At 38.7% G+C, this 25,135-nt stretch overlaps 2 protein-coding genes across 4 annotated transcripts in view; one reads left to right on the top strand and one right to left on the bottom strand.

The window, feature by feature from the left end:
* Positions 1-1,378: 1,378 nt before the first annotated feature.
* Armt1 (acidic residue methyltransferase 1) lies at positions 1,379-15,564 on the bottom strand. Of its 2 annotated transcripts, none has more exons than XM_003468422.5 (5): positions 15,325-15,564; positions 12,353-12,458; positions 9,062-9,306; positions 5,609-5,774; positions 1,379-3,269 (listed from the first exon to the last, which is right to left on the bottom strand). In XM_003468422.5, exons 1-5 carry the CDS (start codon positions 15,363-15,365, stop codon positions 2,502-2,504), a joined length of 1,326 nt encoding a protein of 441 aa, XP_003468470.1. In that variant the 5' UTR covers positions 15,366-15,564; the 3' UTR covers positions 1,379-2,501. The 2 variants fall into 2 exon arrangements, with proteins under 2 accessions (XP_003468470.1, XP_013006514.1); XM_013151060.3 differs by lacking the exon at positions 15,325-15,564 and adding an exon at positions 14,579-15,300.
* Positions 15,565-15,711: 147 nt separating this feature from the next.
* Rmnd1 (required for meiotic nuclear division 1 homolog) overlaps positions 15,712-25,135 on the top strand; it is a 47,551-nt gene continuing 38,127 nt past the window's right edge. For both annotated transcript variants that reach the window (XM_003468512.5, XM_063232910.1), the window contains exon 1: positions 15,712-15,892. The gene's annotated coding sequence lies outside the window, so the exon portion shown is untranslated. The remainder of the gene's footprint in view (positions 15,893-25,135) is intronic.

The raw sequence follows: 25,135 nt of genomic DNA, 5'->3' as shown, positions 1-25,135 counted from the left end.
CCTGAATCTTATTTTCAAATTCACCCGATGTGTTTCCATGATAAAATCACTGTATTTTAAGGACTATGTAGCTGGGCATGGTGATGTGCACCTGTAATCCCCACACTCAGGAGGTTGAGGCAAGAGGGACACTGAGTCAGGGCTACTAAATGAGTTCAAGGCCAGCCTGAACTGCAAAGGGAAACTCATTTCAAAAAGACTTCCCCCCACAACTTAAGCCAACCAATCAGGATGAAGACACAATTTACGACTGTTTTACAATAGCAGATACCTTGTTCCAGTGTAATCAATCATTTTAAAGTTGAAACCACAAGAATGTATGAAATCAATGATGAAAATTATACTTAGGCAAGTTTTTTTTGATGAAATCTCTGTGCAGAATAATACAGAAGAAAAACTTCAGCACTCTATGATCTCCCCCTTGTGCCTAAACTTTGTATTGAACTCAGGATTAAGAGTCAATAACATGACACAGAAAAGGGAGGAGGGGAGGGAGGGGGCGGGAGGGGGCTTCCCCCAGGGCGTCTTCCCATGATAAGCAACTACTCAGTATTGAGAACGTGGGGCTAATCTAACACCAACACCATTCTCCAAATATTTAGAATGGTGAATTTTGTCTGAAGTGTTCATATTTCATGATTTGTCTGTTAAAAGGATCACTAGTCACTGTAAGAGGGCAATGAGAAACAACTGCTAACGGTAGCATGGTTTCTTTTAGGAGTAACAAAAATGTTCTGAAATTGGATTGTGGTGATGGGTACATGCCTTCTAAGTATACTACAATACTGCTCCATAACCGGGATGAACTGCGGGTAGCTGACCCTCCCCAAATGTTTCCACACGTCCCATTCCACTGGCTTCCCTTCCCATGGTGCCACTTTCCTCTCTTGTGCTAGTTTGCTTCTTTGGTCTCTTTCTTGTGGGTGGCTGGACAGGACACTGCTTCCTCATTTGCCATGTCAGGATCTTAATAAACTATACACTAAGAATAGAAAATAGTGCTTTAGAAAATGTGATATACAATGGCTAACACTGTTGCTGTTCAGTCAATCCAAATACAAAACTGTTCTCAATTACATCAGGTGATTACATATAATTCTAAAATGTTAAACATTTTAGTAACTTAATGTTTAAAACACACCAAAAAATATATATACACATGTATATGAGTAAACTCAAAATGTACAACTTCATATATTTTTACAAAAAACTTCTAAGCACTTTGCAAACCACAGACTGTAACTCCATTTATGACTTACACCATTTCACAGCTACCTGGGGTGCCATTTATAATGCACACTCGGGGGTTTTTATTATACAGATCTCATCCTGAGTCTTCCCTTCGTAATTTTTCCCCATTAAAAAATAAAGCCATGAAGATTTTTTGGCACATTTTATTATTCCAGTGCAAGAAAACATTTCCAGGTTTATTACAGATGTCATTTCCAAAACCAACCAGTTTGTAGTTAGTATTTGTGATGACGGCCCATACAGCACGTAACATAAAAAAAGAACAGTGGTACCCAATGCAACGCATAGGAATCTTTTCTACAGAAAGCATTTTTCTAAAACTGCAAACTAAAAATCTGTTCATTTAAACCACTTATGTGGTAAAATTATAATTTCATTTGATTATGGATATCATAAACAATGCAAAAGATGCTATATTTTTTAAATATTGTTTGTTTCACTGTGTTCAATTTTCTGTTTCTCAATATCCATTTTATAGGCCAACCAAAATACAAATGCATATAAATAAAAGTCTGTTGTGCCAAAATCACACACAACAGAAGTTATAATTGACTTATGAGGTAACTTTTCCTTTTATGTATTCAAGCATCACATTTATAAGAATGCGTCTCTTGCCGGTCATGGTGGCACGCGCCTGTAATCCTGGCACTAGGCAGGCTGAGGCAGGAGGATTGCTACGAGTTCGACGCCAGACTGAACTACAAAATGAGCTGTAGGCCAGCCTGAATGGCATAGTGAGACACTGTCTCAAAAAGATAAAAAACAAAAACAAGAATGCATGTCTTTTAGAGGCAATAAAATGCATATTTTCACTAAGCCATTATTTCAAGAGCCTGAAATGAAGTTAGATAAAATTCCATGCTTCCTAGCATATTAAATACCATGCAGTGTACTATTTAAAAAAACAGCATTAACTAACTTAAAAAGCTGAATTCACTTAGTTTGCTTTCTTGCCAATTAAAAATAAGTTCATCGAAACCTTTGAAATTATGTATTTAACGTGGGATAGATACTAAAATGCTAACCTAAGTGTAAACATCCATAATAACTTAAACAGTATCTCTTTCCAAAACATTGTAGTGGGACAAAAAGTTCTGAGGAAAGGCCACCTAGAGTGTATGCAAATGAGCCAGGAGAAGCTAAGCTTTTCAGACCCAAAGCAGTGTAGTTCAGACTCAGTCCACACACTGCTTATCTGGGGAAAAAGCGCTTCTCAAATCCTTCTCACTACTGAGGTTTCTGAAGCCAAGTCAGAGTGGGCCATCAAACTGAAATATGCCGTACTTTCCAGTGGTCAGCCAGTTGGGCTCCAAAGCCGTGAGCTGCTCCCCTCGCCCAGGCTGCAGGCCCACCTGAACCTCAGCTTTCAATGTTCTTATGCTGCACAGAGGTGCAGGATGGAAGCCACGCAGAGCCTGATGGAACGGAACAGTGAAGTCCCACTTTCTGTCCCCTGTCAACTTCCTGTAATTCAAATCACCCTTGAATAAAATTAAACATGCCTTTTGTAGCTCAGCATATAAATCAGGGGCAACTTGGGACATTGCACTGTAGTCATGAGGCAGAGTCCAAAATATGTGATCACGGTAAACCCACCGACCCACTTTTATGTAGTTTTCCCAGCCAACTCCACACTTGGACATCCACTTATGATTACACTGTTTCATCTGCTCAATTACCCAATTAAAGTCACGAATAGTAGTATCTGAAACAAACCACGGAATAGTTTTCCCATAAAAATGAATTTCAGTTGCCAATTTAGAGGACAGTAAGAAGTCAGCTAATACTAAATCTGTAACAAGTTCAAACCCAGAATTATCCAGAATAATATACACTCTATCTACGGAGGCTTCTTCCCTTGTTTTCTTGCATTTACTAAGCAACGACCAAAGATGTTCCATGTCATTCACTAAAATGAAAGGTTTTAGATCTTCCAAAGAATCCATCACACTGGTCTTCTGAGAACTACTTTCTCCACCTGATAAAGACAGATCACATTTATTTCCCCAGAGTGAAACCTGAAAAGGAAAAGAACAAAACAGTCATCATTTTGAATAACCCACAAACCTCGTATGATGTAAGGAGTAAAGGGAGGGGTTGCTTAAAATAATGATTATATTTATTGGCAAAAAGAAAATGTCTACCAAGTCTATTTTCTCTAATAATGTAATACACTTTCACAATGCTCTACTCTTAGGTAAAACGCTGACATTTCTAATCAATATGTAATAGATTTTTTTTTTAAATGACTGGAATGATTTTAGCCCCCATATTGTCTACTCAGAAGGGACATTTTTCATCACACATATATGAAAACATCAGCAGGGCCGGGAATATAACTCAGCGCACGAGTGCCCGCCTGGCAAGCACAAAGTCCTGAGTTCAACTCCTGGTACCAAAACAAAACAAAAAACCACATGATCAGATGCTGTAAAGAGGCTCAGATTCACTTGGGAGCCAAGGAAAAAATAAACATTTCCTTTTCTTTTCCCCAAACTGCCTGGTTTCTTTCACTTACTATAAAACTTTCAGGACATGGCATCCTGTCTGAGGTTGTAAAATAAAGAAACTGGACACAGTGGTATCTCAAGGCCTAACTCTAAACAAGGTGATGGCAATAGCAGGCACGGTGTAATCAATTATTAGTTGGCTCTAAATTGAAATAATACTCCATTATTTTGTTAAAAACAAACAAACAAAAAGAATATCAGCCCTATTTTTTTAATTATAAAATTACAGTGGGGGGTGATAACACACACCTGTAATCCCAGCACTCAGGACGCGGAGGCAAGAGGATCACTGTGAGTTTGAGGCCAGCGTGGACTACATAGTAAGTTCGAGGCCAGCCTAAACTACATAGTAGACACTGTCTCACAAAACAAAACCACAACAACAGGGGCTGGGGATTTAGCTCAGCGGCATGAGCGCCTGCTTTGTAAGCAAGCAGTCGTGAGTTCGATCCCTGGTACCGATAAAAATGAAAAAGACCAAAAAAAAAAAAAAAAAAAACAACAACAGCAGCAGCGACAAAATTACATGTGAAGGAGTATAGGCTCCGGAGTCAAGGCCCGCATTCAAGTCCCAGTATCTTCAATGAATGGTCACTGAAAAATTACTTAAGATCGCTAAGGCTCAGGTTCTACAAACAAAAGCCAAAATACTAATAATTTACTTAGAGTTACTATCAGAACTGACATAATGCATCAAATATTTGGCATATATAAATATTCAGTAAGTGTTAGTCAAAAGAGACTCTACTCTCCTTCATGATTTAAAATGAGGAAAACAGCCAGGACTGGTGTCTTAGTCTCAGCTGCTAGGCAGGTGGAGGCAAGATGCATGGGCCCAGAGTTCAAGGTCAGCCCAGGGAACAAAGAGACCCAGTCTCAGGAAAAAAAAAAAGTAATAAATTATATTTAAACATAAGATGAGGAAAATAGGTATTTTAACCAAGAATAATGGTTTTAAAAGATAAATTAATGATTTTTTTAAAAACTACAAGGTTTACATAATAACTAAAGGGTCCAAGACTTTATGTTTCTAAAAGTTTTTGAAGAATCACTCACAACAGCACATATGACAGCATTCAGCAACCGAGCTCAGGTTCTCCGCTGGCCTCCTGCACATCTCCTTATATCACCTCCAAGTTCTCAAGTATATAGTTATAGTGCAATTGTTTGACTATCTATATTCCTTCAAGATTACACTTTCTATGACAGCAAGGATCAGCCTGTTTCTCCCATCATCAAGTGCCCAGCATTTATGTTGAACATAAATAGGTCCAAAAGTATTTGTGTGGACAGAAATAGAGTGCTACAACTTTTGAAAACAGATAAACATTCTCCACAAACTGAAAACCTTCAGGCTTTTCTAAAGACATTCACCTTTTGCTCACTGCATGTAGTAAGAGAAGCAACTGTGGGCTCCTCCACTTGGGAGCAGAATGACAGTGGGGGCGGGGGAGAGCTGATCAAATAACGTGACAGAAAATAGATTGTACCCTTCTTCTTTACAACTGAACATACTTATGGGACAAAGAACATATTCAAAAATGACTGCTCCTTGAACAAATGGGCTAGCTAGGAGCCACGGGCTGGTATGCTACTTTTTTTTCTTTTGTATTTCTGAATTACACATAAAATGTAGTTCATAGGGGTTAAAAACAACAACAACACAAAATACTAGTTCAAATAACTAATACAGTACATTTTTTTTGTCTTTTTCATTTTTATCGGTACCAGGGATCGAACTCACGACCGCCTGCTTGAATACAGTACATTATTAATTAGTAAATATTACTAATTTACCAGTATGTATAAAACTGAGTACAAAGACATTCAAATGATCTGATCTTTACCTGCAGAAGTTTAAAAAACTCATTTTTCAGCTGATTTTCATCTAGGTCTTCAATAGTTCTTAGCAACTCTTGCAAGTGAGTGCATAACGCAATGATAGATTCCTGTGACTCAAAGAAATTTTGGTCTTTGGATTCTTTAAATACATCAAAGTCATTGATTGGTGGACTAAAATAAGAGAAAAACATAAGTAAAATACACACATATGTCTGGATCTTTTAAAAATACGTATCAGTTATATGCATACAGATAGAAGACACAGAAATAGATCAGGTGAGTAACTGCAGTTCTTTAATAAAAGAGCAGCACCAGAAGTCACAATAATTAGTGGTAACAGATACCACACAGAGCACAGATTATCAAATTACACAAAAGTAAATCCCAACTCATTTTTATTAATTGTCAACTATTTTACTAGAAGTAGTAAGTAATTCTAGTGATTATGTCCATAATTATTTACCCAGAAGAGATTCCAAGGCAAATGGAGAAAAATTAGCAAAATTTTAAAATAATTGCTTTACTTTGACAAACATTTTTTGAATATCAATGTGGCACAGCTCCTAACAAATATATGTATGTAAACCGAACACTTGACCATAATGTAATAATCACCAAAGGTCAAACCCAGAGTATTGTGGTACTACAATGAGTACTTGAAATAAATCTGACTTATAATTTAGGATGACAAATTCTGATCATTTTTTTGTTGTTAAATTTTACATTCATGTTTATTTTTGCCAAAGGTGAGCGTCTGTGCCATGGCTACAACTCCATGCTGTCCAGTGAAGAATATGACAAAGAAGATGTAAATACTAACTAACACAACAGCCTTTACAGAACTGGGTAAGGTCTGATGTTCTAAATCATCCACTTTCCCCCATAAGAAAACCTATGTAAGACTGCTGTAGTAGAATTGTTTCTTTTTAAAAACATACCAGCCTTTACACATCCAAATGATGGCTGCTTCCTTCTGGCCAGTCAGTCCCATGGGGAGCTACACCTTTATTCCTAGGATGGATGCTGCCATTACTTAAAGCACTTTTGGAATCCTCTTTCGGAATTTTCTTCAGAATCTGTGGTATATTATTGAACATCGTGTCAGTGACCACCTGTTTTCATGGTTTACTTTTGGAAACAGCCAAAAGTCACTCAAAGCAATTTCAGTTGAAAAAAGTATGTAATCAAATTAATAAAAACATTTTTTGTTAAAAAGGAGTGACTAAAAAATAATGAAACTTAATTTTCATAGCTTATCAACTAGCTCTGAAAGAAATTCCAAAGAATTCAAAGGTATTTTTTAGCAATGACAGCATTGCTGAAACCAGTCCATCTCTCAAGGTGCTTTAAAAGAATAAAAGTCATTTGGATGCATGGGTTCAAATTTAGGGTCGACAAATGGCAGCCAAACATCTGTTTTGTAGACTCACAAACTAAGAATACTTTTTACATATCTGAAAAGTTAAAAAACAAAGCAAAAGGAAAGCAGTATTTTGTGACACGTGCAATTCACATTTCACTGTCTACAAGGGAAGTGTTCCTGGACGCAGCCGCGCTCCTTCATCTACAGGATGTCGATGGTCTTCACACCACAGCAGCAAAGCTTGCAGCTGAGACAGAGATCATATGGCCCATCAACCCTAAAAGTTCATCATCTGGCCCTGGAAATGTTTGATAACACATGTTCTTATGTTTCATTAACAGATCAATCATTAGTTTAAAGTCACACCTCATGTTAAGAGTCTTAATTGTATTTAAAAGAATAAGCTTTACATGAATATAGACAATGTGTAGGTATATTATTTATATTTGAAACATACATATAAAAAATTTCTCAACTTTAAAGTGTTTGCTACTTTAGAATCCCCCCTAACTGCATATGTGCATTTCCTATGAGTCAGGGATTCACACCTAGATATATTTCCAACAGAAAGACACATACTTGCTAACAATGTGTTTAAATATTTATAGCATCATTAACAGTCCAATCTGGAAGTTCCTCAAATGTACACTGCAATAGGATAAATGCAGTAACCGCCACACAGCTAGTTTTTAACAAATGACACCTCCTGCCAGCTTCCGCTGAGGGTCTTCCACACCAGATTTGTAAGACTGTGTTTTGCCTTTAGAACAGTTCTCAAACACTCCTACTGGGCAAAAAACTATAAACTATGATTAAAAATAATTTATAAACATTAAGACAGTAACTTCCAGGAAAATGGTGGAGTGCTGAGCAGCAGAGAAAGAACATCTCCAAGTTTTGATGTCCAGACCCTGGACTGTAGTAACATGAGGAAGATAAGCAGGAGAGGTGGATCCCACAGACACAGGAAGAATCCGAAGTGAGACTTGAACCCCACAGAGAGAGAATTCAGAAATCCAGCAAACATAAGAAAACCAGGGGAAGCAACCCTGCTGGATGGGGAGAAGCAGCAAGGAAGCCTCCTCTGCCTCCCGCACCCTCTGCCTCCCGCCCCACTCCTCACCTTTAAGCAACTGTAAGCAACACAGGGTGAGATGACAATAACTGAAATCAGGAAACACCCTGACATTTACGTTGTTTGGTTGACTTGGCAGGCCTGGGGTCAGTAGTCTGAGCAGCTACTTAGTGGATCACATTATGATTGTGGATTTCCTACTGTCTTATCACTGTTTTGTTTTGTTTCACTTTACTGTTTTACTACCTTAAAAAATTTTTTTTGAAGATTAAGACACCAAAGCTAATATATTTCCTAAAATAATTTTATTTTACAATTAATGTTTACTCAATCAATTACACTATCCTATGCTATATTTAGGAATGGACACCTGATGGATTCCATTCCAAAGGGTACACAGCAAACCTATACTTCTGGAAACTGTGACCTAAATAGATAATCCACATTACTTTTTCTTTTGCATGATAAATCAGTTCTGTATCAGAATTCTCCTAGGAAAAATTAAATAGTATAAACCTGTTTTTGGAATATAGGTGTAACTTTTTCTAATTTAAATAAAATCAAAATAAAATAAAACAAACTACAGGACTAACAAGTCAGTGTGGGAGACAACAGAATGATTCACTTTTTTAATGGTTCCTTATAACAAATAAACTCTGATATGGTATTTCTAAATAAAGTGTGTGCTTATTTCGTACCATTTTGATTTTATGTATATATTTCAAATTGGCATTTTTCTTGCTCAGTAAGTATAACCTGTTTTATTTTACAAGTCTTTATAAGAACCTTTAATAAGCTCCTACTAGATACTCAACCTTAGGTCTATTGTAGGCAAGAAGATTATAACTGCTGAGAAGCTATTAAATTGATATCATTTGTGGAAATGTCCAACGGTGCCATTAGTATTTGCTGAACTCCACTGAATTTGGGCTCCCATTTATTTTCAAAATAATCCTTTTACAATTTCAAAAAAAAAGCATGAATTACCTGAACATTGCTATTTCACAGTTAAACACTTACCTCTGGATAACTGCTTCATGAAGCCTACGATACATGTAGCATTCCACAAACAACCACGGTGAGCGGAACCAACTTGGCTGTCCATCGCTTTCATTTAAAAGACTGCGCTGATACTGTAGATGCTGATTCCAAAGGTCGGTATCAGCACAATCCTCAACCAGGGGGACAACTGGCTTATCTGTCTGCAGTTCATTCCGTAATTTAGAAAGAAGAGAGATAGCTTTCTTTTCAGCTTCCACACCTTCCTGTAAAAGCAACAACAAAAAAATTGTGCATGTGTATGTGTGTGTTCTTCTATGATAACCCATTTTTATGGGCCTAAACTTAAGGTAAGAAATGTACCATATTTCAAAATTATAAAATTTTAAAAACTTGTGCACATTGTAGAATTCTTAAGTTGAAAATCAAAACACACAGAGCTCCTGTTAACACGATCATGCCTTATTTACCCGACTTTTCTGTCAAAGTCCTGGCCTTTCTGCATCTTCAGGTGGACTAACCACTACCACAGAGGGAAAAGAGCCATCTCCAGGTTTCCTGCATCTTTCATGCTTCCAAGTTGCTAATGGCACTACTAAAAAAAGAACTCTGGCCTCCTGAGGTTTTTCCAGGCAGCTCTGAGAGTCTTTTCTATTGTATTCCTTGTTCTGTATAAGTTCAAGGGGACAGAGAAATCCTGACAAACAAGCCACTACAGTGTTATCCCATGTAACAAGATAACTGGAGAAGGAACACAATGTTATGGAATCAGAATAAAGTAAGCAGGATGTGGTGACGCATGCCTGTAATTCCAGCACTCAAGGCCAGATCCTGTCTCCAAGAAAAGAATAAAGTGAAAATAATACAGTACCTAATCCTATATGATGAATGTTATCAATATGTATATCTAAAATGTACCAGTAAAATTCATTTTAAAAAAGAATATAGTACCTTTAGTTTTATACGATAGATTTTTGCCTCATTTAAAAAAGCAAGATATAAGGTATGACAGACTTAAAACACAATAAAAGAAATAATCAGGGGCTGGGGATTTAGCTCAGCGGCATAAGCACCTGCCTTGCAAGCACGCGGTTGTGAGTTCGATCCTTGGTACCGATAAAAATGAAAAAGACAAAAAAAAAAAAAAAAAAAGAAATAATCAATATCAAGTAACTATTTTTATAAAATCATTACCATGCTGATATTAAGGGAATTTTCTATTTTCAGATCTACAGTGCTCTCAATACAGTATCATTCCATCTTTTTTTTTTTTTTTGGTGGTAGAGGATCGAATCCAAGCCCTGTGCATGCGAGGCAAGTACTCTACCACTCAGTTACAGCCCAGCCCCCAGTATTTTTTCCAGATAGAATCTATTTTGCCACTGTAACTACACACTGAAGCTTTAGTGATTCTGCAGGTTCTGAAATAAAGAAATTGTAAAATTACAAAGGTTTAGGAGCTGAGCCTGAGTCCCAACATTTTCTAAAGAGGGAGCTCTCCCTCCAAGTCTCTGCCCAAAAGCCTTCAACTTCAGTTGATAAGCGGAAAAGTCTAACACCTGAGATTCCTTTATGGTTGTGAGCAATTTTTTTCTTTAAAGAGGCAAATGCCTACATAAGGGCTAGATCAGTGCTAGCTTGTTAACTTGCTTCAACTCAATTCAAACATTTCCCAAATTCCCTACATGCCAGACATTGCTCAGGGTCAGAGAAAGAATAAAATATGGCTCTGTTACCAAAGGATACACCTCTGCCAAACCCTGTCTCTAAAGGACTCACATCCCTTTAAACTAAAGTGACGGACCTTAGACTTCTGAGCCAACAAACTGCCCAGCATGGTCCTCCGGGGACAAGTGTGGCACTGCTGTAGCTGGGAGAAGCAGGCAGCCAAAGGAGGTGGCATAGGTATGTGAGGGCCATGAGAGGGTACACAGGAAGGCCACCAAGAGCAAAACTGACTTGTGTCAACGTCTTCTTAGGTCTTGCCCAATCTCAAGGAGAACATGAGACGGGGCAGGGCAGGCAGGACAGCAGACAGTTCAGGTTCGCTCTTAGCCAACATGGCCATCTGGTTATTAGGACACTCAGGCCAAGTATCAAGATACTAAGACTTCATTAATGACCACATTTTAGGTTGCTCCAGTCAAAACAATTGCAATCACTACAGAAATCATGTTAATCTGTTTAAGCATATGGCCAAACATTCAAGTGAACTACTCAAATCTGTCTAAACTATACTTGAGTGGTAAACATGTACATCCATCAAAATGAAACCATGGTCACATAAAAAACACTGGAAAGTCAGCAAAAATGTCAGCATCCAAGACCAGCTGGATCAAGGTAACCCTGTATTATGCCAGGATGAGCTTTAAAGACAATATAAGAGATTAAAAGAAATACATTACATAAATTGGGTATGGAGCACACGTGTAATCCCAACACTTGGGAGGCTAAGGCAAGAGGATTACTGTGAGTTTGAGGCCAGCCTGGGCTACACAGCAAGCCGAAGGACGCCTGAACCCCACAGTGAGAAAAGGAAAGGAAAAGGAAAAGGAAAAAAAAATTACAGCCTATGTGCTGTCTTGCTCCATTTCAATTTGGCCATAAAAAAGACCACCAACATTCTTCTAAATCTCTGTTGTCAACAGAACCAGGGGACTTCTACCTTGAGGTCACTTTCCCCTCCCCTATGCATCTTACCTGTGGCACAAAAAGAATCCCAATGAGGTGCTCCCATATCATCAATGCCACCTTTAAGTACCACCCCAGTCAAAAAATATAGGGTGTATGCATGTTACTAGACTTTCAAGTTTAAAGAGCTTGGCCTCCAACACTATAGTTATTTAAATTGCTCTTCATTCATTAACTAGTGTCCGTACTCTGAAAGCCAGTCTTTCAATCTTTAATCATATAATGTGTCAATCATAATTTATATCACCTTTCTCTTTTGAGTTTTGCATAACAGCCCTCAAATTAGTAACATAATTACTGAAACTCACCTAAATTTGAAATTAGAAGAGCTCTTCTGAGCACGTGAACAATTCAAGACACCATTTTTTTAACTCTGTGTATATGAGAAAATGTTATCAGGTCTAAGTAATTGATAGGCTAAATTGTTAGAACACAACTAAGCTTAGAGCCTGGCTGCTCCTCCCTGCTGCCCACATGGTCATCCTTCCTTTCGACAGTTCATTAAAACCACAGGGCCATGAAGTCATTCTCATGGTTTACACATAAGCTGAAACCTTCAAGAACCATTGATACTCTGTTGAAGAATTAATGAAAAAATGAAAATTAAAACACAAGTCTTACCTCTCCGTGTTTCTCAAAAAATTCACTTTTATGTCGATGCAATGTGTCGATAGCCCTAGTTAAGATCTGTGGTGTTCTGTCTTTCATTGTGAGATATGCAAATGATCTACAAAACAGAATTATATACAATATATTACTTAGTAATTTTAACCTTAGGCCTAAAATTCCTTTTCATGTAACCATGAAAAAGACCAGTTTTTTTCTACTATATTAAGACTTTAAAAAAATCTGACAGCTCTGCTGGGTCTTGGAAGTGAAGCAGCATCAGTGCCTCCAATCCCCGGAGTTTATTTAATCATTCTTTATCTTCTCCAGTCTACTCCTTTTCCTCAGTCAGAAACTAGTTCAACAATGTGATAGGCTAGAAAAAGGATTAGGCTCAGAATCAAACTGGCTGGCTGGTCCCAGGCCTACTACTCACTTCATTTGCTCAGAAAGGTGGAGACAGTGGTCGTTAAAAATGCTCTAAACACGCTATCCTTATGTCCATGTACCAACTCTCCGAGATGAATGCAATCGTGTACTACAAATATGTACTAATAAAAGAACAACAACAAAAAAGATTCTACTAATGTGCTTGAAAACCATAAGACTTTAAAATTTAGAGGAAGAGGGGTTACTGGGAATCAAACTCAGGACCTTGCATTTGCTAGTCAGGCACTTATACTGCTGAGCTATATCTCCAGCTCCAACTTTAAAATATTTATGGCATTTGTTATTCTCTATCTTCTCAACTATATTCTTAATCTTAACTCTTTTCAAAGATTTTTTTCACTGCCATTCTCTACTTGCCTTCTTATCCTACCCTGCCCATAGAAAATTAAGCTACTATTTTGCTCAGTCAGCTAAAAATCAAAAGTTTTTTTCAGAAATGCTAGCCAGGCAGGGTGGACCACAATTATTATCCCAGCAGCACTTGGGAGACTGAGGCAAGATTGCTGCTAATTCAAGATCATCCTGGGGCTACACAATGAGCTGAAGGTCTGACAACTGTATAGCAAGACCTGGTCTCAAGAAACTAAAAAAAAAAAAAAAAAAAAAAAGGGATATGTAAAAGAATAAAGCAAGCTAGAGATGAGGAAGGAAAAATTTATACTAGCATTAAAAATTCTAAAGATATTCATTTTAGACATAAAAAAAATCAAGATTAGGGCCAGGGGTTTAGCTCAATGGCGTAACTGCCTGCCTGGCAAGCATAAGGTCATGAGTTTAACCCCCCAGTTAAAAAAAAAAAATCAAGATTTACAGATGATCATTTGTATGAGATTTTTTAAAGGAAATATATGCAATTCTATTAGAAAAAAGCATTTATTAGGTGGTAAAATGCCAGGCAGCTTTTTTCAAATTTATTTTGTAATCAATACACAAACTTTTAACGCAGAACGTAGAGCCTAATGGATCTGTGCTTGTTATCTGCAGATCACCAGAGACAAAGTAAAAGCAAAAAAACTTCACGATAATGTTAAATCAATGCCTCTTCCAAAACACTTTAATTTGGGAGCATGACACTTCTAAATATTTGAGTATCACATTGTAGTTTTTAAATTACTGGACTGTATATTATTGCGTATTTCTCCAAAATAAGGCCTTGAGATGATATCTATAAAACTATAAGGGCATGGTGGTGCATGCCTGTAATCTCAGTGCTTAGGAAGCTGTGGCAGGAGGATCTTTGCAAATTCCGGATCAGCCTGGGCTACCAAAGTAAGCTCAAGGCCAGCCTGAACTGCATAATGAGATCCTGTCTCAAAAAAGATGGGAGAAAAAATTACTATAAGAAAACAAATTGCAAAAACACATTTGGACTCTGAGGCGTTGACCATCCTAATGCAATAATTAAGTTAATATGCCTAGTAATTTTTAAAAATCACTACTAATACTTTGGGAAAAGAGACATTAACTTAAACCAAATGATGGTTGAATTTTCTAAGGTACCAGACACAAAAAGAAGTGAGTCTTTCCTTGTGATTTTACATTAATTGACAAGTATTACTATTTTTTACTTCTTTCCTGGGTCAGATGCCTTCACCCAGAGAATAAGGTCCTGGCCGGGCTAGATTAAGGACAGCTGTTTCTAAAGTATCACTCCCCTCTTTTGTACTACCCTACGGGAGTATTCCAGTTTAAAGCCCGGGGCATCAAACTTTGATCTGACCTCAATCTACTTCCTGCCCAACTAGGGTGACTTTCTCCTAAGTATGTTCTGCAATATTTTAAAGAACTTACTTCAGTTACGAACTCGGCCATTCAGTTTATGCAAGTGCGCGTTTACATTATTTTTATCGTTATCCATAGCTTTGCCTGAAAAAAGTCAAAACCCACTATACTCCTTCCCGTCTTTTATCCTATTTCCTTTTCCCACGTGCAGTCAACTAGTCAAAAATACTTCAAATGGCAATTTCCAGAAATTGATTTTTAAATCATTTATAATACACTTATCACTGTTCTGGCTTATTTTCACGGCTCTTATGCCTCAGAAATTAAACACCGTCGGTATGCATTCGGAAACAAATTAACTATATATAGGATTCGAGTCTCATGCATCTACGCGGGAATCTTACGAATACAATGGGAGAACTACTTGTAGAGACATTTTTATTTGTGAGATTATGATCAGTCAGGAATATGAAATCCCAAAAAAACCTGAGACTCCCAAATGTTTAAAACTTTTGACTGCCCTTCCACAAGCTCACGCATTAATATGAATAAATAACAAGTGACCGCAAGGCAGACCGCACAGCGGAGCGCAGTGCTAACGCGTGCCAGCGGCTCCGCAGCAGCCTGCCTTCCCCGGGGCTCCGGTCGCCTCCGCGCGAGCTGGCGAGAACCAGATGGCGCCGCTAGGACGCGGAGTCCACGGCGGAACTTGAACTCGGAGCCTCTGGGGAGCAGGTGCCTTCCGCTCGTCACCCGTAGCTTCCCAATTAGGCCTGGCTTTCCGAAAAAACAGTCCGGAGAAAAGCGAGACGAACCCTACGTCCTTTGCGGAGAGAAACGAAGGCGGCTCCACCATCCTGTCCCGAGTCAAAGGCCGTTGACGCGTGAGTCTCCAGGCTCACAGAATAACCGCCAAGCCGCTGTGAAGGAGCGGAGGCGTGAAGCGATGTAGCTTTAAGGAAAAAAAAAACCTGCTTTTGAATAAAGAAACTTTATTTGTATGCGAGTAAATGCAAACAGTGGCTGGCTCGAAAACGAGGAGCTCTTCCGGGAACGAAGGCGGGGACAGCGGAGGGCGACGGGAGGCGCGGAATAAGGAAGCGAACGGAAGGCGGAAGCAGACAAGGACCGGGAGGTCCCTGGGCTTTGGGAGCGGAAGAGGTCGCGGCGCCGGGTCACGTGGCAGGGAGGTCACGTGGTCCCACAGCTCGGACCTCCTGCCTAGAGTTCTGTGCGCCTGCGCACTGCGGGCGCTGGGCTTGAACGCCTTTACCCGAGGCTTGCTTCTGCGAGCTGCGAGCTCCCGGCGACTGTACCTGTCCCTACAGTCCCACCGCGGACGCTCGCACCCTTGGCGCTTCCATCTTCTTTTCCCGTGGAGAGGTTAGTGCACTGCCTTTCGTAACACTGGTGTGGTCCGACACAGAGCTCTCTGCCGTGGTGCTGGAAGCCTCACAGATCACCCACAGATTTCGTCAGTACCGCTCAGACCCGACATCGCAGGCTGTGATCTTTGGTCCACTTAGCTGGAAGTGAAAACGCATTCAGTCAGCAAACACTTATTGACCCCATTTTTCAGCTAGGACACAGTGGCAGCTGCAAAAATGAATAAAGTCATTTTTAACTAAGGAATTGTAGGCATGCTCCCAAAGATTACCTTAGCATCACTTACCATTGAATCGTAGTTTAGCTGTAACCATTTTCTTAATTGATCTTTTTGCACTTAAATAGTAGAAACGTGCCCAAGGACTGAGTAGCTGCTTTGTTTCATTTTTTAAAAATGATTTTATTGATACATAATGATAACATTTACATGGAATTTGTACCTGTAGATGACATATCTTGATGCTTTTTTCTCATTCCCCTCCCCTCCCTCCAACTCCTCTTCCCCTCCTTACTTATAAAAGCTTTATTTGCATTTTTTCCTTCTATTCTCTTTTTTCTTTTTCCCCTTCCCCCTTCCTTATACACTTTCCCATTTGAACATTTTCCGATTTTTCAATATCCTTTATGCATTTTGGTCCTTATTTACACTTTTGATTTTTCACAACAGAAAAACAATGAGATATTTAAACTTGTGTGTCCGATTTATTTCACTGAAGAGAATGGGGAATGTAACTATCTTAACTATTTTGCATGTGTATCTTGCTTTTCTCTTCCTTTTCTCCTTTCCCCATCCCAGTTTCTCTTTCCTTTTAAAGTTTCTTCCCATTTCACAATATCTGTTGTACATTTTAGATCTGTTGTGCATTTTAGATCCTAGATCTCTTTCAGTTTCTCATACTAGGGAGACAATATGATGTTTACACATCCGAGTCTGATTTATTTCATTTATGAATGTGATCTCAAGTTACACCCATTTACCTAGAAATGTGTCGTTCATCTTCCTTTATAGCATAATAGTACTCTGTTTTATAAAGATACCACATCTTCTGTTTCCAACATTGAGCTGTTACAAACTGTGCTGCTATAAACGTGGCTGTGCATATATCACTGTGGTACAATGCTTTTAATTCTTTAGGAAAGATACCTAGAATCAGAAATGCCATGTCAAGTGGAACATCTACTGCTAGTTTTTGGAGGAATCTCCACACTGATTTCCACAGTGGTCACACTGGTCTATACTCCCACCAACAGTGAAGAGGAGTTCCATTTTCCCCCAGAGCACCACCAGCATTTGGTATTGGTTGATTTCTTGGTAATAGCCATTTGTTCTGGGGTGAGATGAAATACCAGTGTTGTTTTAATTTACATCTCTTGAAAGACTAGTGATGTTGAATATTTTTTCATATATTTATTTGCTTTTTCTATTAATTGAGCAGCGTCTAATCATTTCAGATGCCCAGATTTGGATTGCGTCTTTAAATTAGGGTGTCTGATTTTTTTTTTTTTTAGTTCTGTATGTATTTTAGATGTTAGCTGTTTGTCTAAGGCACAGCTGGCAAAAACCCGTGTTGTGGGTTGTTTCCTGGCTGTGCAAAAGCTTTTTAATAAGCCAAGATCCCTATTGTTGATTCTTCATATTTCTGGCAAGATTGGGGTTTGTTCATAAAGTTGTTGCCTACACTTTGTGTCTTCAAAAATTCTACCTAATGGGGCTGGAGGTTTGGCTCAGCGGCATAAGCACCTGCCTTGCAAGCAGGCAGTCGTGACAATCCCCGGTACCAATAAAAAGGAAAAAGACCAAAAAAAAGTTCTACATAATCTGTCTTCCAGCAGATTTAGTGTTTCTGTATTAATATTTAGATCTCTGATCTGTTTTGATTTTGGTTTAGTACATATAGTGAGAGGTGCAGGTCTAGATTTAATCTGAAGCATGTGGAAAGGCACTTTTTCCAGCACCATTTAAAAAGAGGCTGTCTTAGTTATTTTTTTGTCGCTGAGACAAAATATCTGATGCACAAAGTTGGGAAAGGAAAGGTTTATTTTTTATAGTTTGTAGAGGTTTTAGTCTATATTTAGCTGTCTCTAAGGCCGGGTGGCATGCCGGGGGCGAAGTTTACCGTGGCTGCTCTAACAGCAAGGAGGAAACCAGCAACAGGGCAAGACATGCCTTTTTTTGCCATTACATCACATCTTGGCTCCACCAGTGTAACACTCACTCCCCCAGTCTTAAGCACTAGACAGTAAACCAATCACAGATGCATAATGCAAAGGCATGAGGCTTGGGGGCCACCAACATAAACCTTAACAGAGGCTTTCTTCCAGTGAAGGTGTTTGACCACTTATCCAAGATAAGGAGGCTAAATGTATTTAGTTATTCTATATTTTCTAGTCTATTCCATTGATCCTCAGATCTGTTTTGTTTTGGGTTTTGCCAGTACCATACTGCTTTTTATCATGGTAGCTGTGTTAACTTACTTTTCTCATTGCTGAGACAGAATAACCAAAACCCAAAGTTAAAGAAGAAAGGTTTATTTAGCTGACAGTTTGTAGAGGTTCAATCAATAAACAGATGGCTCCAAGAGAGGACGGTACATGGCAAAAGGGCAGTGGTTCCCGAAAATGAAGGACAACAGAAACAACAAGGAGGAAACACAAGCCTCTTTCTTCCCTTGTATTATAGACAGGCTACCTGCCCTAGCGAGGGTATAGCACTCACACCCTTAATCCTAGGCAGAATTAAAACAGACCAATCATTGGGTTGATTTACTAATCACACACTGTTAATCCCAGCATCACACACATCTAGATTCAGCCACCCCTGGAAGAGCCCCATGTAAGACTGCGTGAAACTAAGACTGTGTGAAACTTTGGAGGGACAACTAAATACAAACCATAACAGTAGATTTTTAGTATAGTTGCAAGTCAGGAGCTGGATGTGGTGGCACACACCTGTAATCCCAGCACTTGGAAGGCTGAAACAGAAACATTGGTGCAAGTTTGAGACCAGCCTGGACTACAAAGTGAGTTCACAGCCCAACCTGAACTGCATAACAAAACCCTGTCTCAAAACAATTGTTATTTCAAGTCAGGCACTGTGATGCCCCTGGCTTGCCCTTTTTTGCTCAGAATTGCTTTTGCTATTGCAGGTCTCTTCAGATTTCAAATAAGTTTTAGGATTGTTTTCCCTAATTGTATAAAGGATGCTGTTGATGCTTTAATTGGGATTCCATAATTAAATCAGTATGGTCATTTTGACTTTCTTGGTTCTTCCTACATAAGAACAAGGAATAGCTTTTTGTTTTCTGATATCCTCTTCAATCTCTTTTCAGAGTACTTCACTTTTCATTGTAAAGGTCTTTTACTTCCTTTGTTAAATTGATTCCTGAATATTTCAGTTTTTCTGATGCTGTTGTGAGGAGGTGGTTTCCCTAATTTTTTTCTCACTAAGTTTATTTGTGTAGAAGAATGCTATTGATTTTTGAGTGTTGACTTTGTATCCAGCTATGCCCCTGAATTTGGTTATTAAATCGACATTTATTGGTGGAATTTTGAGGGTGTTCTATGCATAGAATCATGTTATCTGCAAATAATGATAATTTAATTTCTTCCTTTCCTATCCTATTTGTTTTTTTTTTCTCTTGTCTAATTGCTAATGTTTGGCTAATGTTTTTTTTTTTTCCTCTTGTCTAATTGCTAATGTCTGGCTAATGTTTCCAGAACTGTGTGTGATATTATACATCCTTGTCTTGTTCCTGATTTTAGAATGAAAGTTTTCATTTTTTGACCATTTAGCATGATATTGGTTGTTGGTTTGTCATAGAAGTTAAAGTAGTTATACTACTGATTTCTGTAGTAAATTCACTGAAGAGAAAAGTTTGTTCTAGTATTGTTTGGACAGTTAAATGCAGATATCTTGTACTCTGAGTAATTGATCTGAAAATAACAATATGCAATGTATATTGTTACCCCCTAACTATTGTGTTTTGAAATTTTGGTTTTATTTTTTTCTCTTTAAAATAAAATAAATTTGTCATAGATAGCTTTTATTAGGTTGAGATAAAGACCATCTATTCCAATTTTCTGTTGGTTTTTTTTAATGGGTGTTGCACTTTGTCAAATGCTTTTTCTATATCTATTGAGATGGTTATGTGGTTTTTTTTGTCCTTGGCTCTCACTTAGTATGGAGTATTATATTTATTGATTTGTGTATGTTGAAGTATCCCTGCATCCCTGAGATGAATTCTACATGGTCATTGTGTATAATTTTCTTGATGATTTTCTGTATTCTGCTTACCAGTGTCTTCCTGAGGATTTTTCCATGTATATTCATTTGGGAGATTGGTCTTAGCTCTTTGGGGGAGGGGGGATGGAACCTTCCTTGGTTTTGATATCAGGGTAATGCATGCTTTCCTTTCTGTTTAACTGAGTTTGAAGAATAGCGACAATGTATCTTCTCTACATTTTTTGCAGAATTTAGCAGTCAGTCTGTCAGGACCTGAGCTTTTCTTTGTTGTTAGGTTTTTTAATCACATCTTAATTTAATTGACTGATTTTGGGTCATTTAGGATTTTTACATCTTGATTCAGCTTTGGTAATTCGTGTGTGTCTAGGAATCTGTCCATTTCTTCTCTGGTTTCCATCTCACTTGAATGTAGGTTCTCAAAATAGATACTGATGATCTTCTTGATTTCTGCATAATCTGTTGTGATTTCATCCCTTTCACTCCTAATTGCATGGATTTGAGTCTTTCCTTTTTTTTGAAAAGGTTGGTTAAGGGTTTGTCAGTTTTATTTAATCTTTGAAATTTAACCAACTCTTCAATTCATTGATTCTTTTTATTGTTTTCTTAGTCTTAGCTGCATTAATTTGTGCTCTGACTTGTATAATTTCCTCCTTTATACAAGGTTTGGGCTTGATTTATTCTTTTTGTAGAAGCTTGAGTTTCAACATTGGATTATTTATTTTAGCTCACTCTGTTTTCCTGATGTGGAAATTCACCACTATGGTCTGAGAATATGCATGAGATAATTTCAGTTCCTTTGCATTTACTTAAGCATGTTCTGAGAGCTAGTATGTTTTCAAGAATATCCCACGCGCAACTGAGAAGAATGCATATTCTGATGTGTGTTGGAACACTCTGTAGACATCTACTAAGTCCTTTTGCTCATAGGTTTGGTTCAGTTCTGATATTTCTTTGTTGATTTTGTCTAGTTGATCTGGATATTGAGATCCCCCATTGTAATTGTGTTAGTGCTTGTTTGATTTTTCATATCCATTAGTGTTTGAATGTCTTTTTGAGTTCAATGTGTTTCTTGTGTACAGCATATTGTGGAATCTTGTTTCTTGATCCATTCTGCCAGTGTGGGGATTTTTTGATTGGTGAATTGATATGATTTACATAGATAGTCATAAATTTGATTTGTTTGTTTATTTTGATTTCGTTGAGACAGGATCTCATTATGTAGTGCAGGCTGACCTTGATCTTCCTTATGTAACCCAGGATGCCTTGAATGCACAGTGATCCTTCTGCCCTACCCTCCCAAGTGCAGGGAATACAGATATGCACCACTACCCCAGTCCTTGTCATATTATTTTACGATTGTTGATTCTCTTTTCTTTCCCATGTTTAATTGCTTGCCTTACCCAGTGGATTCTATTAGTTTTCATGGAGAATTGTAGTCTCCCTTATCTATTTATAGAATATCCTTCAGAACATTTTGGAATTCTGGTTGGTGATCATGAATTTCTTCAGATGTCCTTGGTCATGGAAGTATATTATTTCTTCATTGATTTTTTTTTTTTTTGTCTTTTTCGTTTTTATCGGTACCAGGGATCGAACTCATGACTGCCTGCTTGCAAGGCAGGCGATTATGCCGCTGAGCTAAATCCCCAGCCCCTTCTTCATTGATTTTAAAAGATAGTTTGCAAGGTATATCAGCCTGGGTTGGAGGTTGTTTTCTTTTAAGACTTGAAATACTTCACTCCAACCTCTCCTTGACTTAAGGGTTTCGTTGAGAAGTTTGCTGTGATTCTGTTGGGGTTTGCTTTGGAGATGATTTGTTTCTTTTTTTCTAATGGCTTTTAATATTTTGTTCTTGTGCTGAATTTCTGGAATCTTAACTATTACCTGCTTTGGGGTGGATTTTTTTTTTTTTTTTTTTTTTTTTTTTTTTGGTCACAACTATGCCACACTTCCGCTATATGTTGAATTCTGGTGGGTTTTGTTTTGTTTCGTTTTGTTTTGTTTTTTGTCTTTTTCATTTTTATCAGTACCAGGGATCGAACTCACGACCGCCTGCTTGCAAGGCAGGTGCTTATGCCGCTGAGCTAAATCCCCAGCCCCCTTATATGTTGAATTCTTTTTCCATGCTTGGGAAGTTTTCTGCCATTACTCATGTGAACAGGTTCTTTATGACATTTGCAATATCTCCTGCTTTTTCATAGACTCTGATCAGCTGTTGGATTGATTTTTCCTGGCCCTTTGCTGTTTTCAACATCTTTTTGATCATTAACCATGATCCTATTTTCTGGATCCTATATTTTGTCCTCACTTTGGTTTACTCTGCTGCATATACTTTCAGTAGGATTTTTAATATCCTGGCTATACAGTTGAATCTGTTCCATAGATTCCATTTCTTTGCCGTGTTGGTCATTCATGGTTTCCATCATTTTTCTAAGCTCATATTTTTAAAAATCTATATACTCCAGGTTCCCTAGCCAAATCCTTCATTGTGATTATAATTTTTTTAACCTGAGAAATTATTTCTGATCTGATTTTTTTTTTTCTATAGCCCCATTCATCTGTTTTGTTACTTCCACTACTCTTATTTCAGAAAATTCAGTTGGATGGTTTCTGATTTTGTCCTCCTCATTGTCCCCTGGACTTGCCCTGGGTGGGCTGGAGATCTGGGGTTGCATCTTGTTTCTGTGCCTTCTCCCTTTCTAGTGTTTAAAAACTTCTTTCTGTGCTAATGCTTATAAATTGCTTATGTTAGGCAGCTTTTTAGTATCAAGGCTATCTTAGGAAATGTCTGTTCCTCAGAGATGTCTTCCTTGTATAGCTGTTCCGAGAGTCTACCTTCCCACTTTGCTAGGGATAAGAAGTTACTGTCTATATGAACCCACACCTGGGCCTTTAATAGTGGACCATGGTAATGAATATGGCCCCAGTCAGTCACAGTTTTGTCATACAAGGAAATATAACTGATCACAATAGATATGACAGATATGACACCCTGGCTAAAGTTGTGCAATTAGCAATAACATAGCATCAAGCACAGCCTCAAAACTGACAAACTGTGGTAATTATTAATTTGGTACCATTAACGATAGGAGTAAGATCTATAGTTATACTACAAAATCCAACACAAACCAGGAATTTGTATTCCCCTTAGTAGAGTGCTTTTGCCCTGGGCAGGGAGGAATTAAGGGGGATAGGGGGAAAAATGGAAAAGTAAATGAAGAGAACACTATTGGAAGCAATGCTGAGGGACAAATGAAATCACCCAAGCTTTGGAACACTGGAGAAGAAGACAGGAAAGAATGAAGGAAGAGCCAAAAGAGATCAAAGCAAACCAGAAAACTAAAAACATGAGAAAATCCAAAATATCAAAAGACAGTTGAGAAAAGAAAGAGGAAAAAAACAAACAAACAAACAACAGAGATAAAAACCTAAACAATAAAAAAGAAAAAGAAGTAGAGAAAAGAAAAAATTCCTCTGATCACAGGCCCCCACTGTCTTCTGCTGTCTGCACTTCTGTGCTAGTGTCTGAGTCACAGCTCAAATCTATGTAGCGTGACCGCACTCAGTCTGCAGTAGGATCAGTGCTGGGTGCAGCGCACTGCCATCCATCCTGCAGTGAGCTCAGTGTGCCTCGACTCTGTTCTTTAAGCTCCAGACTTGCAGGCTGATCTTGACTTCCAAGGTTAAGGCCAAGGGGACTGGGGCAGGTGTCTTCAGCCAGCAGTTTTCTCATTGTCCCTTGACAGCCTGCCCATGTAATCGCCTTATCCTTATGTCTCCACATTGGTCATTCACCCAGTTGCCATGGGCTTTCAACCCGTACACAAAGTCAGTCCAAGACTAGCATTCAGCCAGCGCCTCCGTTGCACTCCGCTGGCTCGTCTCTCTCCCTCTCCCACAGCCTGGAGGGGGTTGGGTAGGAGTGCTACAGGCAGACTTGCTGTCTTCACTGCAGGCGCCTCTCCTCGGTGTCTGCAGAGGTTCTGATCAGCGTCTGCAGTTTGCAGACTTAATTGCCCTGCTCCCGGGTGTGTTTCTCCCTGGAGGACTCTGGGTTGGCTCACTTTTATGTCCCTGATAGTTCCCAACTCAGTCAGAGGTTGCTTTTATCTTCCCATATTCTGAGAACAAACTGGTGGACCACTGGGGAGGAAGCAGCTTCCTGGTCACTTGCCCCTTTGTGTCCTGGCAAAATATGCTGGCGTGCTGCAGCGTCCACTGTTGAGAGGAGGGTAAAAAAGGCCAAGGGGCTGTGTACCCAAAGTCTGTCCTGTGTGGGCTGATTCTGCATGCTCTTTGAGTTTCATCCACTTTTGGGGAAGTAATTGCAATGACAGTTCCTGCACTAGCGAGAGGCAGAGGTCCCACAGGTATTCTTAGGGACTGCTCCACCTTTTTACAAATTCCTGTACCTGTGTTTTATTTGTCTGCAAGTCTCTTATTTCCAGTTAATTTTGGCATCAAGTTATGTGTCCTCCTGCCCTTTCTTCTAATTACCATTTTTAGTTAATTTTCTCTTGAGTACAACCAGCGTAGCTCCTTTATCTATCTGTGTTGAATCCCCACCTCACATCATTGTTTCATTTTTATAAGTCAGTTGATACCTAGCTGGGTGTGCTGGTGCACGCCTATAATCCCAACACTTGGAAGCTGAGGCAGGAGGACTGCTCCAGATTCATAGCCAGCCAGGGTTACACAGTGAGTTCTAGGCCCACCTGGACTGCATAGCAAGTCGCTAACTCAAAAAAAAAGACAAAGAAACAATGCAAAAGAAAAAGCCACAAAAGGCAGTTGATAACTATGTGTCAGACAGATATCATTGTCACAAGAGCTGCAGCATGAATAAACACAGAAGTCTCTGTTTTCATGGATCTTTCTAGCAGAGAGAAAAAAATCTTTCCTTTTCATTTTGCTCCCTTTAGTTCTGTCATCTACTATAGATTTTTGCTGACTTGGTGGTGTTTATTGTTTGCTATTCTCACAAGGTTCAAAAGGCT

Source organism: Cavia porcellus, unplaced genomic scaffold, assembly GCF_034190915.1.
Source record: "Cavia porcellus strain 051 isolate PalLab524CR breed Dunkin Hartley unplaced genomic scaffold, mCavPor4.1 scaffold_22, whole genome shotgun sequence".
Lineage (NCBI taxonomy): Eukaryota > Metazoa > Chordata > Mammalia > Rodentia > Caviidae > Cavia > Cavia porcellus.
Note: the sequence above shows the minus strand (reverse complement) of the source record. Positions and strands in the feature narration are given on the sequence as shown.

Bases quoted from the DNA above. Each gene is read 5' to 3' on its own strand.
- Armt1 (XM_003468422.5), bottom strand. From the start codon at position 15,365: ATGGTGGAGCCGCCTTCGTTTCTCTCCGCAAAGGACGTAGG. The intron at 5,775-9,061 runs GTAAGTGTTTAA...CTCTTATTTTAG, and splicing joins CATGAAGCAGTTATCCAGAG to TCCACCAATCAATGACTTTG. The intron at 3,270-5,608 runs GTAAAGATCAGA...TTTCCTTTTCAG, and splicing joins AGTTTTTTAAACTTCTGCAG to GTTTCACTCTGGGGAAATAA.